This window comes from Nycticebus coucang, chromosome 21 (genome assembly GCF_027406575.1).
Source record: "Nycticebus coucang isolate mNycCou1 chromosome 21, mNycCou1.pri, whole genome shotgun sequence".
Classification (NCBI taxonomy): domain Eukaryota; kingdom Metazoa; phylum Chordata; class Mammalia; order Primates; family Lorisidae; genus Nycticebus; species Nycticebus coucang.
In genome coordinates, this window is record NC_069800.1 from 27,745,121 (window position 1) to 27,765,979 (window position 20,859).

General features: G+C 40.8%; 1 protein-coding gene across 6 annotated transcripts in view; it reads right to left on the minus strand.

The window, feature by feature from the left end:
• Positions 1-20,859, minus strand: part of PLCB4 (phospholipase C beta 4) — a 454,629-nt gene that overhangs the window by 58,702 nt on the left and 375,068 nt on the right. For all 6 annotated transcript variants that reach the window (XM_053574237.1, XM_053574236.1, XM_053574241.1 and 3 more), the window contains 7 exons: positions 20,242-20,337; positions 9,396-9,496; positions 7,273-7,308; positions 5,069-5,210; positions 3,341-3,425; positions 2,863-2,987; positions 667-718 (listed from right to left, as the gene is read on the minus strand). In XM_053574237.1, coding sequence (XP_053430212.1) covers positions 667-718; positions 2,863-2,987; positions 3,341-3,425; positions 5,069-5,210; positions 7,273-7,308; positions 9,396-9,496; positions 20,242-20,337 — 637 coding nt within the window. The remainder of the gene's footprint in view (positions 1-666; positions 719-2,862; positions 2,988-3,340; positions 3,426-5,068; positions 5,211-7,272; positions 7,309-9,395; positions 9,497-20,241; positions 20,338-20,859) is intronic.

The following is a 20,859-nucleotide window of genomic DNA, read 5'->3' on the forward strand; positions in this document are numbered from 1 at the left end:
GATGCCTGGGACAAAAAACAGCCACACAGGGTTTTCTTAAAATCTCTATTCTAACTTCACATTTTCACTTTACCTTTCAGTGTTTCAGTGGAATTAACATTTCCTATTTGAATTCCTGGTTCACAAATTTTAGTGTTATTTAAGTAAACTACAACAATATTCACAGCATTAGTCTTTGATGACTGCTATTTTACAAGACGTGCGAAAAAATCAATACAGGGCAAAGGTTTATTCCCAGCTGAATTAAATTCAACTTGATACCCACAACTTCATTATATATGAAATTAACTTCACTTCTATATTTGTCCTAGGTAAAATACACATATTTAATGCCTAGGGCCCAGGTTATGTCCAAGTGAGCAGGGATCATTACCTGGCTCAGATATAAAAACCTCCTACTGATTTTAAAGTGAGAAAATTAAACTCTACAGCATATATGATGAACTGCTTAAGTTGTGGTTTAAAAAAACCCTGCTTGAGTTAAGTGGGGTAGATGAGGATGTATATTTGCAAATACAATAAACCGAGGGACTTAACTTGTTTCTATCTCATCCTTCAAACCCAGATTAAATTCAGCAGCCCCTAATTAAAAGTGACAGGGTTTCATTACAGGTGTAGTATGGAGTTCTGAAAAGAGGTGACAACGGTTTAAATCACATTACTCACCCGCACGATCCATTATACTCAAATTTTCCCTGATTCAATTGCATCGCTAAATCTGTCAAGAGACAAAAATAATTTAGCATCTTGTCTCCCTGGACAAAGAAAGTCCTGATGGGGTGATTTTAAACAATGGAAATCAGATTGCTCCTCAGGCCAAAGGTCCCTCTTTAATACTACAAGGTGCCTCTGGATCTGTCTGAAGGCACACAGTGATTTCTTTCCTATTGTAATGACCTCATTTTTAATTTAAATTAAACATAAAATGTGTTTTCATAAAAATCATGCTAGTTTGCTGAACGTATCTATCAGGGTTAGTGTGAATTCAAAACTCCACTTAACAGTTTCAATAATGAACTAGATATCACACACAAATTGTAGGCTTGTTCCCAGGGTGAGATTTGGGAGGAATTCTTCAGGTGGGGTCTACACTGGCAGGGCATGGTTTATGATTTTTCTCTTGCTGGTGGGTAACATTTTCTTTCTTCTTATCAGCAAAACAAATGTGTAACCTGATGGATTTTTTTTTTCCTTTTTCAACATGCTGTGGTTAAACCAAACATAGAATAAAACATTAGCTAGCCTAGTGAATAAGCTGTTTTAGGATCACTTAATCCATATTATGGACTCACTGACAACTGAGAATGAAACCTGAGCCTTACTTCAGCCTTTTTTATTTTAAGAGTACAACCAAAGGTCAAAAATTAACTTGACCCTTTCTTGAGTCAAATCAGGAGAGCATTGTGGGGACACTGGGCAGAATGGTGACTTAAGCAGGAGGAGCTTCAGGGGCCCAGGGAGGCTCCATCTAGGTGTGGGAAGTATAGCCCATCACACTCATGTCAAAGGGACGAAAGTCGAAACATCTTTCAATCAGTCCAGATATTAGGAAACAAGGTGGATGCAGATTCTCAAAGCATGGACTGGAAAAGTAAAAGGTCCTCACACCGGGAAGCACGGGCGGTGTCCTTACATAGCAAAAAACTGAAGGGGAAAAAAGATTTTTGGTTTGGGGGTTTTATTTTATTTACCAATTTTAAGAACCATGCAACAGGGCGGCGCCTGTGGCTCAGTGAGCAGGGCGCCGGCCCCATATACCGAGGGTGGCGGGTTCAAACCCAGCCCCGGCCGAACTGCAATAAAAAAAAAAAAATAGCCGGGCGTTGTGACGGGTGCCTGTAGTCCCAGCTACTCGGGAGGCTGAGGCAAGAGAATTGCCTAAGCCCAGGAGTTGGAGGTTGCTGTGAGCTGTGTGACGCCACACACACCACTCTACCGAGGGCAATAAAGTGAAACTCTGTCTCTACAAAAAACAAACAAACAAAAAACAACAACAACAACAAAAAAAAACCATGCAACAGTATTAATCATATAAAGTAAATAGGCTTTGTGACATATTTCTATCCATTCCATTTCTATTTTGTTATTTTTAATCTTAATATTATGATCCTAGATTCTTAGGAAACCTTAGAAACTTTTAAAACTTTGTTTATGCATTTATAAATATTGACTCCTCTTTTTCCAGGAAGAAAAATAAAAAGAATCATACAGGGTAGCCATAAAGTTTGCATGCAATTTTAATAGACAACTTAAAGGGAAGAGATAAATAACTGTCTATTTTAATTGTATGCAAACTTTATGGCCACCCTGTATATCGAGTATACTTTGGTGGATCAAGTTATCCATCAGTTTACTCTAAGAATGTGTAAGTCCTTACACACCCTTTTTAGTGGAGTTTACTCCATAATATTCTGTACTTTTATGGTGAAGTGCCACTGTGTCATTGACCATTACTGAGTGGCACAATGGTCAGAGTATTTTCCAAAGCACAAAAGAGTCACAGCTGCTACACAAATATAATCAAATTCTTCTTACTTATTTCTGCTTCTTGAAACAGAGACAAGTTTGATCTAAAAGGAAAGAAAATTAGAAATATTCTAGAATAGGGGATAATGTTTAGCAGAATAGTCATGGCATTCGTGAAAGGAATTAAATTTAAATCACAACATATTATCTTCTACCATTGTTTGATTGCTCTATTTTGGGTTTTTAATTTCTCACCAGTATATAAATCCAACAACACATTGTTTTGCCATATGTCTGCTTCCTTTTAAAATGCCCACAGCCAACTGATGGCAACTCTGGCACCATCCTGTCAAAGGGTTCTCGTGGAATTTGGGGTCACTGGACATCAGCTCCTACCTGGGGTTTGATAGTTCAGTGAAACCATCTGGCAGCCAGCGTTCCAGAAAATCTGAGGCATGTAATTACTGGAATCGACTCGGCCTCCCTTGGGGTAAATGCGACTCATTTGCCGTTTGTTGTAACTGTGTAACTTATTAAGGAAAAACAGGGGGAGAAAAAGAGTACTATGGAAGACATAAATAAACAACAAAGAGCTAAAACAACAAAGGTGTAGGCCAACAAGGACAAACATGTAGATGGCGTGGAGCAAATTTCACATTTACAAATGATGCTTAAGAGAAAAATCAAAGTTCACTGTGTGGGTTATAAAAGCAATTCTCATTGGGGCAGACTGTCACAGCTGCCCTGGTTGTTTACATATATCATGCAATTAGCTCTATAACAAAAATTATATATTAGCCATGTATCTATTTCTGAGACTTCTTCCAAACCAAAAGCACACCCACCAGTTGTTCCACTTGATACATAAGGATACTTTACAAATTCAATTGCATGTGTCTTCAGGTAGCCAAGACCAACTGATTCATTAAAAGAAGACATGTTATAATGAATATTGCGTTCTGTTAAAAAGAAAATAAAAATATGGATTCAGAAACCTTGCCACCAAACCCTCAGAGAAAGACAAGCAATAAAAATAATTACATTGAATCACAGGGACTTCGAGGCCAATGGTACACTATCACTTCTGTAACTCCTGCTTTCATTAATATCCTGTGGCTGAAGATAGCTGATTTAAATAAAAAACTGTGCTGAATTGAATTTGGACTCATTAAACAAATTTTTCCAATGCCCCCAGCCACCCCTGAAATACATATTTTTGATGACAATGATGGTGATGGCCTCTCTGGCCCAGAAATGATTATGAAAAGTTTTATAAATACTTCCTATGTTTTTGGAGACCAGGTATTTATTATTATTATTTTTATTAAATCATAACTTTGTACATTGATGCATTTATGTGATTTTAGGGTACTGCTTCAATATGCAATGTGAAATGCTTACATTGAACTGATTAACACATCCATCACAATTATACTCTTTTCTTAATAGTTTTGAAATGTTCCATTGCATCATGCACATTAGGTGAGGTCCCCCCAAATGTCCTCCCTCCTCCCATAACCCTCTCTCCCCTTCCCTCTCTCTTCTCTTCCCTTCCACTTTCTGGACTATAGTTGTGTTTTGCCATTCATATGAATGTGTATGTGATTATATAATAATTTCATAGTAGTATTGAGTACATTGGATACTTGTTTTTCCATTCTTGAGATATTTTACTAAGAAGAATATGTTCCAGCTCCATCCAGGTAAACATAAAAGACGTGAAGTCTCCATCTTTTTATGGCTGCATAGTATTCCATGGTGTACATATACCATAATTTGTAAATCCATTCATGGGTTGATGGGCACTTGGGCTGTTTCCATGTCTTGGCTCTTATGAATTGGGCTGCAATAAACATTCTGGTGCAAATATCTTTGTTTTAAAATAATTTTTGATCATCTGAGTATAGAAAAGAACAAATAACTCCATTTCTATGTGGGCAAGAGACTTGAACAGAAACTTCTCTGATGAAGACAGGCGCATGGCCTACAAACACATGAAAAAAATGCTCATCATCCTTAATCATCAGAGAAATGCCAATCAAAACCACTTTGAGATATCATCTAACTCCAGTAAGATTAACTCATATTACAAAATCCCAAAACTACAGATGTTGGTGTAGATGCAGAGAGAAGGGATAGCTTCTGCACTGCTGGTGGGAATGCAAGCTAATACGACCTTTTTTGGAAAGAAGTTCAGAGAACACTCAAGGAACTAAAAGTAGACCTACTGTTCAATCGTGCAATTCCTCTACTAGGTATATACCCAGATGATCAAAAATTATTTTACAACAAAGACATCTGGAGACCAGATTTTGATTAAAAGAAATCCTGTAAAAGCATCTAGAGTGTGAGAGTTTAGAGAGCCCAGTGCTAACAAATCCAGTCTCTAAGAGCCACCTTGTGGGTAAAGTGGGGAATGACATCAGCTTGCCACTGCATGCTAAGGGCATGTGGCTATACGGCTTATGAAACAAAAATAAAGTGAGATGGAACAGACCCTAGGACCAGAAAGAAAAACATGAACAAGTCGGCTCATAGCTTATCGGCACTATAAAAGAAAAGCAGACAAAAACAGGCTATTGCATTTAACCTTTGATGTTACCTTCAGCCAGGTGGAAACCTTGAAACTTGACAGGCTGGGCGTAGTTGATCATTGCCGACAAATATGGATGGATATTAGTGGTAGCACCTACATATTTATAAGATGCCATCCACGCCTGCTCATCTTCTACTGTGACCAGGCCCTGCAAGTGCAAGGAAGATTACAAACAAGTTGATGACGTCAGTGGGACTCACCAATACATGCTGCAGACTTCCTTGCCAAAGATAGTTTATATACACACATGGAAGGGTCAAGATCCTTTTCTTCCCCAGTTATACTAATGAATACTTCAAAAAGTTATGGTCTATTGTACCTCCAAATAATGTAAAAGGAGGTGAGTATAAAATATTAAGCCTCTCTTACATTTTTAGGACAACTTTAGATTTTCGAAAGACTTTAAAATATTCAAGAAACCACACCGGGACTCGCAGTACTGCTATGAGATGAGTGTATACCCAGCAGGTATTATCGTTCATATTTTCACAAACTAAAGTGCAAAGTCATAAACAGTGATTCCCAAACTTCAGTGAGCATCAGAAATACCGTGCAGGCCTATTAAATGAAGCTTAGATATCTGGGCCCTCAGAGTTTGTGAGTCTGGAGTTAGGCCCCCAAATTTTTATGCCCCTACCTCGTTCCCAGGCACTAATGACACCCCTGGTCTGGGAGCATTCCTGTGCAGTGGCACTGCCCTAGCATTTAGGCCTTACGTAGTTTATGGTATTTCACAGGAAATATGGAACTAGTATTATGTTGCATAGGGAAAAAAACAAAATAAATTATTTTAGTTTATTTCTTGAGAAATGAGAAAAAGCCAAAACTGACAATAAAAATAATACCTTCAAAAGCGATCAACATTTTTGTGGAGAACTTTGAAAGCTAAATTTCCTAAATAGATTGAATCTAGTTGGATAACTGCCTAGTCACATAATATAATCTATGAGTTAAAATGGTCAGACCCTTTGTCATAACTGATAATTGAGCCCTCTGGGCCTTCTAAATCACTTAACCCCTTTTCACCAATAAAAGCCTGAGATACATTTTCAAATAAAGTAACTTGGTTTTGTTTTTGTTTTTATCATTTTCTTCCTATGTTTGGACCCCCTTCTTCACCAAACAAGGGCAGAGGTCAAGGTCTGTTCCCTCCTTGTGTATTTAATGATAATAAATAATTCAAGTACCATGTGGCTGGCACTAAGACAAATTCTTGCAAGCACGATCTCATTACTGTCAGTGACATGTATTGTGGATTACAATCCTACCCATTGTCCACATGAGAAGCCTGAGGCCCAGAGGATTCAAATAACTGAACTAAATAAATAGCAGTGACCAAATGGCAGTCAATCTGTGCACGGTTACTCTAATACCTTATGAAGTCCTAGTACATGAGAAGAGTGTACTCACAGAGTGTTGGGAGAGGACCACTATCATATGTATTCATAAATTATTTTAAAATGTTTGGACAGTGAGAAGATAGGGTCTCAACTCTAAGTAAGAGTTAGCAAGGCAGTATTTTCTGAAGCCCTGATGTATGAGTATCAAGTTATAAGGCAAATTTCTGCCTATGGCTGTTAAACGGTCTCAATACTGTACAATAAACCATAAGTCAGACCACTTTGATCGGCCTGAAAAACTCTGAAGATAAAAGAAACTGAAAATGTATCTTTACCTTACAATAAAACCAGTACCTAACAACATCAAATAAAAATTATAGAAGACATGCAGTGTTAAATTAACTAATAGTCTTTCTGAACGTTGATGTAGTCACAATCAAGATCAGCCTTTCTATTATAACATAATATGGATTTGATGATCTACTAGGCCATTTTTATTTCCAAATTCAATATGCCAGTGACCACGTAGTCCTATTCCAGAAACAAAATTTCTAACTCCAATTTAAAAAATGCCATACTGCGCTTAACACCTATTTTTAGGAAAATCATAGTACTCTCCTGCCCTATTTTTATGATTTTATCAAATCAAGATTTAATCATTTTATCACCATAATTATTTCCTTTGAAGACCCTTCTAATTAGATGCATCATGCATGCAAATATTATGCCTATAAACGGGCTTACATTTATTTCATTGGCTAAAGGGAGGCAGTGTGACACCACCACTTAGTACAAAATGTTCAACATTAGAGGGCCACCTATGGATGTCTCATAATGAAAACAAAATGCACGAGCGAATTATTTTGTTACCTTTTTGTTGTTTTCATGTTCAAGGTCGTCTGTGGCCTAAATTAGAGCAGGAAAAATAATTTGTTTACTTCTCTAAAGGGCAAAATTCCAAATTTATTAGTAATAATATGCAAATATTTAAATAGAATAGAATAGAAATTACTTTCTATTTGTTATGAGGACATAAACCCCTGGACAGAAGCCAGTACTAAAACAATATGCTGACCTCACTGTTTTATACATCAGAAGAGTTAATCTTAGTATTTCCCTCCCTTGCTGAAAGTCTTAACCTACTTAGATGCTTCATTATAATAATGTAATTAGTGCTTTAGTCAAGGGGCTTGGGTAATAAAAAATCAACAGGGCCACCTCTTATAAAGGGCAGCAAACATGAACAGCCACCTTTCAGTAATTCAACATTCATGCCTAGGTGTTTGCTACGGACTAAATGTCACCTATCCCCTTCAAATTCGTCTCCCACCCCTTTCAAATTCCTATGGGGGAAAATTAAACCCCAAGTGGTGGCACTTGAAGGTGGGGCCTTTGGGAGGTCATTAGGTTATGAGGGTGGGGCCCTCAGGATGGGATTAGTGTCCTTATCAAAAGAGACAGACATAGCTAGTTTCCTCATTCTCTCTCTACCACCTGAAGACAAAACCAGAGGAGAGCCCTCCCTAGAAATGATTTGCCCTCCCCCCGAACTAAGACTCCCCCAGCAAATCATTTCTAGGGAGAAATAATAACCTATTATTTAAGGGAGAAATAACCTATTATTTAAGGGAGAAATAATAACCTATTGTTTAAGCCAGTCAGTCTATGATATTTTTGTAGTTTGCATAGCAGCCCAAACTGAGTAAGACATTATTGATGAAGGCTTTACATAGTAAAGTAACACTGTTGCATCTTAGCAGGCATACAATATTCTGAAAGTAGTCACAGTTGTCATAATACCCTATATCAGAAAAGGTAGGGTTTAATGGCAATATTCCTTTGGCTTTGCTCATCAGATAAATACTCTCCATCTTCCTATAACCAAACATATCTACTACCCGAAGGTTCATTCACTGTCCGCACTGATCAAGTATCCCTGGTCCCATCCAGGATCACACCTTCACATCACCACCATCCCATCCACTCTCATATTCTCAAGGAATGTGCAGGCAGCTATCCCTCTTTATGCTGCAAGACTAATCATTCCCACTCTACGATACCATTTCCCACAGTTTGCAAACAGACTCCAGATTCTTTCTTCGTCACCTAATTCCCACTACCTCCTCCATCTCATCCTGTCTCACTCTACCTCTCATTCCGTCCACCCTACCCATATTGTCTTGGTGGTGGTGGTGCTGCTGCTGGTCCCTCTGCCTGGAAAATTACTCCTCTATCTCTGAGTCGGGCCAATGCCTCTCACCCTTTTGGGCTTGGGTTTCCTTATTCCTCCCTGCTTATTATTTTCATCAGTCTCTATTTCAGTGCTTATTTTTATTTTCAACATAGCACTTATCACAAGTTGTGATTATATAACTATTTGTTGACTTCTTTGCTGTTTACTAACTCTTTCCAAAAATGATAGGAAGTTTCAAACAGCCTAATGCAGAACACAATGCGTTTTGATTATTTTATGTCTTTATGGCTTAGTCTGTGCCTGACAAATAGTAGGCACATTATAATTATTCACTACAACTTATTTTTCTTGGCTGAATGGTTGGAAATATTTTTAGGCTTATTCTACAGTAGGAGGAAGATATCTAACTAGTGGGACTTGTAATGAAGGCTTGGTCTGGGATATTCAGAGGTCGTCTTTCTGATGATTTCAACAGGTTAATTTCTGCCACTAGGATGTTGTTGTTGTCACCTGAGCTATGTATGATAATGTGATCAATGATAATATTTAAAAGACACTGGCCAAATGGAGCATGGTGAAACCTAGGCCTGACTAATGAGTGATTTAGCTGTGCTTTTAGATTTAATCTTGTATGTGTGCCAAGCTCTGGCCACCCAGCAGAGACTTCTATCCTATGCAACTTAGAAAAAAAATTATGAGCTACTTCATTCCCTTGTAGTTGTCACATTTCAAAAATTTCATGCACAACAGCCTCTACCTCTTGAGAATCATGAAAGAAAAGGGAAACAGAGACTCTGACCTTCTTGACGCTATTTGCAACAGCTTCCTTGTGACCCAAGTCATCGGCAGAAAGTTCATTTCCAAATTTAAATTCAGGATGAGCTTCCTCCTCTTGGTCAGCTGCATAAAGGACAAAAGAAAAACCCATGAAGCCAAATTACTGCCAAGCAATCAGACCTTTTAGAGAAAAAGGATGCTAAAAGAAATGGGGACGTTAAAATATGTCATTTTTTAAAAGTTAAACTGCCTATCCAAGATCAAGGTACATATTCTGTTATTTATTATTTTTCTTCCATCCAAAATGGTATTTGTCATGCTGGACACTTAATAATTTTTTCTTAAGTGAATGACTACTCCCATTCCAATACCCTAACTCTAAAAAGCATCAAACACCTCAGAAATATTGTGATTCATAAAATGGCATTTTGACCTTTCATGACACCTATAAAAAACAAGAAGATCTAAGCAAAGTGTACACTGGATAATTTTTAAAAAGATTAAAAAGCCCACTTGAATTTTATGGGCATGATGACTTGTGGGCTGGGAGTTGTATGATATAGAAATGGAAGACCCTAGATGCTTATAAGGATTGTATTACTCTTGTAAACCATGTGTCTTAGGTTTAAAAGATCTGGGACTCCTTCATCAGGCTCAGCTAGGAGGGGAGCTGCAAGTGGGTACTAACTAAAACTGGTGGCCCAACCCGTGAAAGGGGGCACACACACTGTGTCCACGGGTCCCGGAACATGACATCTGGAATCCACCCACGGTGTCAGTGAAAAAAAGGATCATCCATGAGAAAATGTGCCCATGCTGAGGTGAGATCTGGATTCACACCATCACCATTTGCAGTAACTCAGATGATCCCGAGAAATCCACAGATAGCAGGACGAGGCAAAGAGAAACGCACAATACAGGCAGGAGAGGCTCCCCCCCGCCCCCCACAGGTATATCAACCTCTTTTTTTACTGCAAATTGATATGAAGGTACAATTTTTTAGATTACATTGTTTTCACTTTTAAGTAAAGTCCAAGTTGTGGCCGAGCCCTTCACCGAGGGGGCGTGCTGAACACCCTCACACTGTGCACATCAGGATGCTGAACACCCTCACACTGTGCACATCAGGATGCTGAACACCCTCACACTGTGCACATCAGGATGCTGAACAGCCTCACACTGTGCACATCAGGATGCTGAACAGCCTCACACTGTGCACATCAGGATGCTGAACAGCCTCACACTGTGCACATCAGGATGCTGAACACCCTCACACTGTGCACATCAGGATGCTGAACAGCCTCACACTGTGCACATCAGGATGCAGAACAGCCTCACACTGTGCACATCAGGATGCTGAACAGCCTCACACTGTGCACATCAGGATGCTGAACAGCCTCACACTGTGCACATCAGGATGCTGAACAGCCTCAAACTGTGCACATCAGGATGCTGAACAGCCTCACACTGTGCACACCAGGATGCTGAACAGCCTCACACCGTGCACACCAGGATGCTGAACAGCCTCACACCGTGCACACCAGGATGCTGAACAGCCTCACACCGTGCACATCAGGATGCTGAACAGCCTCACACCGTGCACATCAGGATGCTGAACAGCCTCACACCGTGCACATCAGGATGCTGAACAGCCTCACACCGTGCACATCAGGATGCTGAACACCCTCACACCGTGCACATCAGGAAGCTGAACAGCCTCACACCGTGCACATCAGGATGCTGAACAGCCTCACACCGTGCACATCAGGATGCTGAACAGCCTCACACCGTGCACATCAGGATGCTGAACAGCCTCACACCGTGCACATCAGGATGCTGAACAGCCTCACACTGCACATCAGGATGCTGAACAGCCTCACACCGTGCACATCAGGATGCTGAACACCCTCACACCGTGCACATCAGGATGCTGAACAGCCTCACACCGTGCACATCAGGATGCTGAACAGCCTCACACCGTGCACATCAGGATGCTGAACAGCCTCACACCGTGCACATCAGGATGCTGAACAGCCTCACACCGTGCACATCAGGATGCTGAACACCCTCACACCGTGCACATCAGGATGCTGAACACCCTCACACCGTGCACATCAGGATGCTGAACACCCTCACACCGTGCACATCAGGATGCTGAACAGCCTCACACCGTGCACATCAGGATGCTGAACAGCCTCAAACCGTGCACATCAGGATGCTGAACAGCCTCACACCGTGCACATCAGGATGCTGAACAGCCTCACACCGTGCACATCAGGATGCTGAACAGCCTCACACCGTGCACATCAGGATGCTGAACAGCCTCACACCGTGCACATCAGGATGCTGAACACCCTCACACCGTGCACATCAGGATGCTGAACACCCTCACACCGTGCACATCAGGATGCTGAACAGCCTCACACCGTGCACATCAGGATGCTGAACAGCCTCACACCGTGCACATCAGGATGCTGAACAGCCTCACACCGTGCACATCAGGATGCTGAACAGCCTCACACCGTGCACATCAGGATGCTGAACAGCCTCACACCGTGCACATCAGGATGCTGAACAGCCTCACACCGTGCACATCAGGATGCTGAACAGCCTCACACCGTGCACATCAGGATGCTGAACACCCTCACACCGTGCACATCAGGATGCTGAACAGCCTCACACCGTGCACATCAGGATGCTGAACAGCCTCACACCATGCACATCAGGATGCTGAACAGCCTCACACCGTGCACATCAGGATGCTGAACACCCTCACACCGTGCACATCAGGAAGCTGAACAGCCTCACACCGTGCACATCAGGATGCTGAACAGCCTCACACCGTGCACATCAGGATGCTGAACAGCCTCACACCGTGCACATCAGGATGCTGAACAGCCTCACACTGCACATCAGGATGCTGAACAGCCTCACACTGTGCACATCAGGATGCTGAACACCCTCACACTGTGCACATCAGGATGCTGAACAGCCTCACACCGTGCACATCAGGATGCTGAACAGCCTCACACCGTGCACATCAGGATGCTGAACAGCCTCACACTGTGCACATCAGGATGCTGAACAGCCTCACACCGTGCACATCAGGATGCTGAACAGCCTCACACCGTGCACATCAGGATGCTGAACACCCTCACACCGTGCACATCAGGATGCTGAACACCCTCACACCGTGCACATCAGGATGCTGAACAGCCTCAAACCGTGCACATCAGGATGCTGAACAGCCTCACACCGTGCACATCAGGATGCTGAACAGCCTCACACCGTGCACATCAGGATGCTGAACAGCCTCACACCGTGCACATCAGGATGCTGAACACCCTCACACCGTGCACATCAGGATGCTGAACAGCCTCACACCGTGCACATCAGGATGCTGAACAGCCTCACACCGTGCACATCAGGATGCTGAACAGCCTCACACCGTGCACATCAGGATGCTGAACAGCCTCACACCGTGCACATCAGGATGCTGAACAGCCTCACACCGTGCACATCAGGATGCTGAACAGCCTCAAACTGTGCACATCAGGATGCTGAACAGCCTCAAACTGTGCACATCAGGATGCTGAACAGCCTGACACTGTGCACATCAGGATGCTGAACAGCCTCACACTGTGCACATCAGGATGCTGAACAGCCTCACACTGTGCACATCAGGATGCTGAACACCCTCACACTGTGCACATCAGGATGCTGAACAGCCTCACACTGTGCACATCAGGATGCTGAACAGCCTCACACTGTGCACATCAGGTGAGATCTGCCAATCGCCCTCCCTCCCGCCTCACCCTTCTTTCCCTCCTCTCCCCTTCCCCTGGCCAGACTATATTTGTGTTTTACCATCTGAGTGGGCCTGTGGGCATGTAGTTGTTTTATGTTGGTTTCATATTAGTACTGAGTACACTGAATTTTTTTTTTCATTCTTGAGATACTTCACTAGTGTATGTATGTACTTCACTAGACGAATGTATTTCAACTCCATCCAGGTAAACATCAAAGAGGTAAAGTCTCCTCCACCTTTTATTGTGGCTGAATAGTATTCCCTAGTATACATATACCACAGTTTGTTAATCTGTCCATGGGTTGATGGGCATTTGGGCTGCTCCCACTTGGCAATTGTGAATCAAACTGCCATAAACATTCTGGTGCAAATGTCTTTGGGGTAAAATGACTTTTGTTCTTCTGGGCAAACATGAAATAATAGAATTGTGAGATCAAATGGAAGGTGGACTTTTAGTTCTTTAAGAATTCTCTGTATTTCTTTCCATAAAAGTGGTATTAGTTTGCAACCCCATCAGCAGTGTAGAAGTATTCCCTTCTCTCCACACCCACACTAGCATCTGCAGATGTGGGACTTTGTGATGTGGGCTAATCTTGCTGGAGTTTGGTGATATTTCAGAGGGGTTTTGATTTGCATTTCTCTGATGATTAAAGATGATTTTTCCATGTGTTTGTTGCCTATTTCATCAGTCATCTTCAGAGAAGTTTCGGTTCAAGTCTCTTGCCCACTTATAAATGGGGTTGCTTGCTCTTTTCTTGTTCATTAATTTGAGTTCTCTGCAGACAATACTTATTAGCCTTTGTCAGATTTGTAACATGTAAAAATCTTCTCCCATTCCAAAGGTTGTCTGTTAGCTTTGATTGTGGTACCCTTAGTTGTGCAGAAGCTTTTTAGCTTGATCAAATCCCATTTATTTATATTTGGTGTTGCTGCAATTGCCTGGGGAGTCTTCTTCATAAAATCTTTTCCCAGGACAACATTGTCAAGCATTTCCCTCACATTCTCTTTTAGAATTTTTTATTGTTTCGTGTCTTAGATGCAAATCTTTTTTCCAGCAAGAGTCAATTTTTGTCAGTGGTGAGAGGTGTGGGTCCACTTTCAGTCTTCTATAAGTGGCTAAACAGTTCTCCAAGCACCATTTATTAAATAGGGATTCTTTTCCCAGTGTATGCTTCTATTTAGTTTATCAAAGATCAAATGGTTATATGTGGCTGGGTTCATCTCCAGATTCTCTATTCTATTCCATACATCTATATCTCTATTTCTGTGCCAGTACCAGGCTGTTTTGATCACTGTAGACTTGTAATATAACCTAAAGTCTGGTAACATCTGAAATCTGCCTCCAGATTTGTTTTTATTTCTAAAAATTATATTGGCTATCTGTTTTTTTTTTTCTTGTTCCATATGAAATGAAGCACTATTTTTTCAAGTTCTTCAATGTTGATGCTGGATGGGGACTATATTAAATCTGTAGATTGCTTGGGGTTAGTATGGACATTTAGTGATGTTGATTATTCCCAGATGTGAGTATGGTATGTACTTCCATTTGTTAACATCTTCTGCTATTTCTTTGGGAGAGCTTTCTTGTTAAAAAAAAAAAAAAGTGAAGTAATTTCTGAGAATGAACTCACAAGGCAAATGAGCAGAGCCATGAGGATTACAGCTATTTTCCTAAAAGCATGTTTAAAATGTGCAAGAAAGCATGCAAGAATGAAAGTAAAGGAAAAACTATTTCACAGATTCTAAGATGCTTTTATTCCCATTGTAATATTTCTGATGTACTGTTCACTGGTAATTTACAAATTACTAGAGCTGGTTTTCTTTTTAAGTCATAATACAACAGTGGTATATTTCAAGTAGTAGTATCTTGTGGTCTGAATTTCCTGAAAGACTTTTTCCGCAAGGTGCTATTCCAGGCAGAAAAGGGTGAAGGTGAGAAACAGATCCTTTCCTTTTCTGAAGCTAATATTCTGATGAAGGGATGCTGGGGTGTCCAACCTTTTATTTTTCTCTGCTGCACATTGGAAGAAGAAGAGTTGTCTTGGGCCACACAGTAAATACTGAGGAAACACTTAGTTTCCTTACAAACACTAAGGAAAGCTGATTAGCAAAAAAAAAAAAAAAAAAAAAAGTCATTAGGGAGTTTTCATGATATCTGACACCAAAAATAGCAAAAAAAAAGTCCTCACAAAATCAGGAAGTGGTCTGTGAGCTGCAGCTTGGACACCCCTCCCTGCAAGAGGCAGATGATTAAAAAACAACCTCTCCTCAAAACAAACAAAGTAGGTCATTGCCTTGGGCAGGAAGAAAGGATTTGAGGAGCTGGAATAGGTCTTAGAATCATCTCATTCAGCATCTGTCTTCACTACGGATGAGGAAGTAGATACAGAGATACGATTAGACTTGCCTGAGGTCACAGAACGAGGTTTGGACTGATGTGTTTCCTGATTCTTGGTACAGTGCTCTCTCCATGACCTAATCTGCAACCAACATTTTGAACTTCCCATGGCACTCCTACATTTCCAATTAAGACATGTCTAGGGTAACCTGCCCAGCCAGTTGCAAACACTAGAAGGTAAAGGGCATGTCCCCATACGAGTGGTATAGACTTACCTACTTTAGAAGAGATGTGTGGATGTGTATTACCATTTCCTGAGCGTGCATGTGTGCACACACACACCAACGACCATAACTTTTGGGACACTGCTTGTCTCAGCATCCTGGAGCCACAGGTGCTTCTGAATCCAATCCAGCCTAATGACCGGGCACCTGTTTTCACCGACTGACAGCCTTCCCTATTCTCTACAGCCTTCAAGCAGGCCTGCCTGCTTGAACTATGCCTGGTTTCCTCTTGCCTGCTGCGTTGATGTACTTAAATTAGAAGAGACTGCAGTCACATAAGTACGGTAGGATCATACTGTGACACCAAGGTAATTACAGCAAACTAGCTGAACAGAACTAAAGCTGAGTATTACTGAGGAAACCTAAGAATCAATCACATAAATAGTGTAACAGCAGCCTCTGTGTCCTTAAAGAGAAATTCAGGTGAAGAATTCTGCCCTCAGGTATTTTCCTACTAATATACTATCTCATGTGGTTATTTTTGTTAAAATTTAATCAAAATCTCAAGTATATTTTGAAATAATATGGGAGTCACTAGAGACAAATGGTTTTTTCTGTCTGGAAATGTCTCCTACATTCTTTCTCCTTTTTAAAGAAACTATTTTGGATGGGTGCAGTGGCTCATGCCTATGATCTTAGCACTCTGGGAGGCCAAGGCAGGTGGATCGCTTGAGCTCAGGAATTTGAGACCAGCTGAGCAAGAACAAGATCTCTTCTCTACCAAAAACAGAAAAAACTAGCTGGGCATTGTGGCAGGCACCTGTAGTCCCGGCTACTCTGGAGGCTGAGGCAAGAGGATCGCCTGAGTTTGAGGTTTCTGTGAGTTGTGTGACACCACGGCACTCAACGCCAGGGCAACTGAGTGAGATTCTTAAAGAAAAAAAGAAAAGAAAAGAAAAACCTATTTTGATACCAATTTTGCATGTCTGTGTTTTCATCATATTCCTGTATATTGGATGAGCAGTATTGTAAAGTACAAAAAGTCCTGACCCCAGAGCCAGGCAATTCTGGGGTTTAATTTTCATGCCTGTGCTTGCCAGCTATGGGCTCATGTGCAAAATAGGTAACCTCTGTACCCTCTGTAGGTTTCCTCATCTGAAAAATGGATGCAATAATCCCCATTTAATTGAGCTGCATGATGATTAGATAAGGCAGTGATGTGACTGCCTGGTCCACAGTTGGTACAACAATGGTAGTAGTTCCTATTACTATTTGTTTTCCTGTTAATTTATTCCATTACTTGTGCAGTTTGTTTTACTGAATTATAGTGCCAGTAATGTCCTACATAGTTTAAACTACTGTCTGTGAAACTAACCTAAATTAAGGAACTGATTTTGCTTAATATTCATCTTTCTGCATTTTAGGAGTATTTTTTGATCTTTTAAAATATATTTCTTTCAATACTTTATTCTTAAATCTTCTTTACATTTAATACTTGCAAAAATGTGAAATAACATCATAGGCAACGTAGCCAACAGCATTTGAGGTGATTTTCTACAATGTGACCTTGTCACTCACCCAACCCTTTGAACTTGGTTGGCCCCAAGACTTCTTTGATGAATAAAACACAGAGGAAGTGACTGTGCCATTTCCAGGTACAGCACTTAAATAATTTACCAGCTTGTGCTTCCTGCCTCTTGGGACACAGGCTCTTAGATGCTCCATGCTGTGGAAAGCTCAAACCACACAGAGAGGCCACAGGGAGTGCTCCGTACAGTAGGCCCAGCTGAACTCTTAGCATTTAGCCAGCATCAACAGCCAGACATGTGAGTGGACCACCCTGGAGAGCCTGCCCACCTGAATCTTCAGATGACTCCAGCCCCAGATGGCACCTGCTGGCAACTGCACGAGAAACCCAAGAGAGAACCAGCAACCTAAGCCCACATTAGCCCCAGGACCATGAGAGACAATAATGTTCTAAGCCTCCAATTTTGGGGTGGTTTATTACACAGTAATAGATAACCACAAAAGGCACTGATGGAATAACAGCAGGGATCTTTGGCCTTCCAGACCTCACGTGCCATATAAAACATATGAAAGTAAGCCATTAATGACTTTTCTGTGGGTGAAGCCAAACCCAGGGTTTAGACATACACCTGAGTCATTTACCAAGTCAGATCCACAGTTGGTGTCTGTATTAAGGAGTTGCAACAAGCTGAGCTAACTCTCACAGCTTTCAGGTTTGTATCTACGTATCTAACTTTCCTAAATAGAATGAGTCCTCTAATGATTCTGGGCAAAGTCAATTGAAAACTTTCTGGAAAGGATTCATCATTCTAGGAAGTTGGTTCTGGCCCTCATGGATGACTTGCAGGGTTCAAGACTTCAGTGAAGAAGGTCACTGTAGATGTGGTAGAAATAACAAGAGAACTAGAATAAGAAGTGGAGCCTGAAGAATTGACTGACTTGCTTTATTGGATGGATAAAACATTGTTTCTTATGAATGAGGAAAGAATGTGGTTTCTGGAGATGTAATCTACTCCTGGTGAAGATGCTGTGAATGTTGTTGAAATGACAACAAAGGATTTAGAATAGTACATCAACTTAGCTGAGAAACAGCAGCACAGGGTTTGAAAGGATTGACTCCAATTTTTAGAGAAGTTCAAATGACAGTGGCTAAAATGTTGTCAGATAGCACCAATTGCTACTAAGAAAACTTTCCTGAAAGGAGGAGTTGATCAAAGGGGCAAACTTCTTTTGTTGCTCCTTTGATTGACTTTTTTTTTTTTTTTAATTGTTTCAGGTTAACTGAGGGTACAACGAATTAGGTTACAATGTTTGCATTTTTAGGAAAAGTCCCTCTTATAATTGTGTCCCACCCCCCAGAGCTGTGTCATCCACCCTAACATTGTGCCCATTAAGTTGGTGCACACCCATCCCCCTCCCTCTACAACACTCCCTCATTCCCTTCCCCCCACCTTGAATTGATTTGTGTTTTTCTCTTATGAGAGCATGTATTTAGATCATCTATTGACTTCATATTAGAATTGAGTACACTGGATTCTTGCTTCTCCATTCATGTGATACTTTACTAAGAAGAATGTGTTCCAACTCCATCCAGGTGATGTCCTTTTTTAAAAAGAAATTGTCACAGTCACCCCAAAAGATTTCAACTTGCTAAAAGTTCAGACCATTATTTGCTTTTTTTTTTTTTTTTTACCAACAAGTTATTTCTTAATCAAGGTATACACATTTTCTTAGACATAATATGACTGCGTACAGTGTAGTATACACATAGCCCTTATATGCATTGGGAAGCCAACAGAAACTTGTGCTTCGCTTGCTTTTTTTGCAATATTCACTTTACTGTAGTGAACTGGAATGAACCTGCAATTTTTCTAAGGTATGCCTGTATATAAATCCAAGGCACTGTCTAACTAATGCAAACAAAAATCATTTTTTAATCAACTCTCATGAACTATAATGAACAAACAATTTTTCTGAAATCATCCCCAAACTCTAAAATGACCCATTGAAAATAAAACATTACAGTTGTGGCTACATGGCCAAAGGAAAATAGAAAGTAATGAAAAATATTTAAATATTTTAAGCCAGGCTGCCTTTGCCAAGATTATCTACCTATATAGATAATTCTGGTGGGTTATTTAATGGAATCTGAACTAGAAATTTTAATACTGGCTTTGAGTTTCCAATTCTCTGGGTACAAACACCCACTCTCATTCATTTATCTGAGGTTCTCTCTTTCCCTTATGTTCCTCGCCTTACTATTATCATCATGAACAAGTTGGAAGTTCTTGTTTATAGAAAAGGATTACAAAAATATTCTTTTTATTCTAACCCCTGCCTAGTACAGCAATTGCTTCAAGGGTTCTCTGGCTGTGAGTTTTTGCTAAGCAGCTGAACGCACAACAGGAAGGGAGCTGACCAAGTCACTAAAACCTAGTGCCCAAATAAACTAAAACCTTTAGCCCTATTGCACTAAAACCTAGTGCAATAATATTTGGAAGAATACCAAAAATACCAAAAGATTAAGGGCGATCCAAAAATCTACATCTGACTATTAAGAATTGAAACATCATGGCCAGACGTGGTGGCTCACAACTGTCATCCTAGCACTCTGGGAGGCTGAGGCAGGTGGATTCCTTGAGCTCAGGAGTTTGAACCAGCCTGAGCAAGAGTGAGACCTTGTCTCTACTAAAAAAATAGAAAAACTAGCCTGTAATCCTAGCTACTTGGGAGGCTAAGGCAAGAACGATCGCCTGAGTCCAGAAGTTTTGAGGTTATGAGCTAGGTTGATGCCACAGCACTCAACCCAGGACAACTGAATGTGACTCTGTCTCAAAAAAAAAGAAGAACCCCCCCCTCCAAAAGAACCAAGCATAAAACATCATTATATAAAAGCATCCTCTCAGAGAAATTCCTGTTTTTCTTATTTTAAAAAAGCATTTTTAAACCATGTAACTTAAAAAATACTCACCACATTCGATCTCCTCTTCATTGTCATCCTCTAAGATACTAGCTGGGGCAGCGGATTCCCCAGCTTCCATCATGCTTCTCAGAGCTTCAAGCTGTTCTGTTAGCAAACACACACAAGAAGGAGACAGTGACTGATGCTAGGCCACTTACAAAACTGGGGCCTTGAGACAGGCATTGAGAAGAAGGGAATGAAACCCAGTGGCCACAGTCCCGAGGTTCAGCTGTGGTCACCGTCTCACTCATTCTTGGTGCAAGTTACATGGAGCAACTGTGTTACAGACACATGATTGAGAATGGATGGGACAGGGATGAACTACCCAAAATTCAGGCTAGATAACATAATCCCATAATAAGGAGAAACTGGCACAGACCAAGGATATGTGCGCAATTATGCTGAAGACAGAAAAGAGACAGGCATGTTGGAAATCAACAAAAGAACTTTAGGAAGAAAATGTTTGCAACTGATACAACCAGGCTTATTGTTCCAATACATAAATAAAACTCTTCTAAGTCAGTAAGGTAAAGACAAATGAAATAATAAAAATGGAAAAACACGTAGGAACAAATCATAAAATCAAAGAAACTAGTTATCAAAAACATGCAAATAAAAAAATCAAGC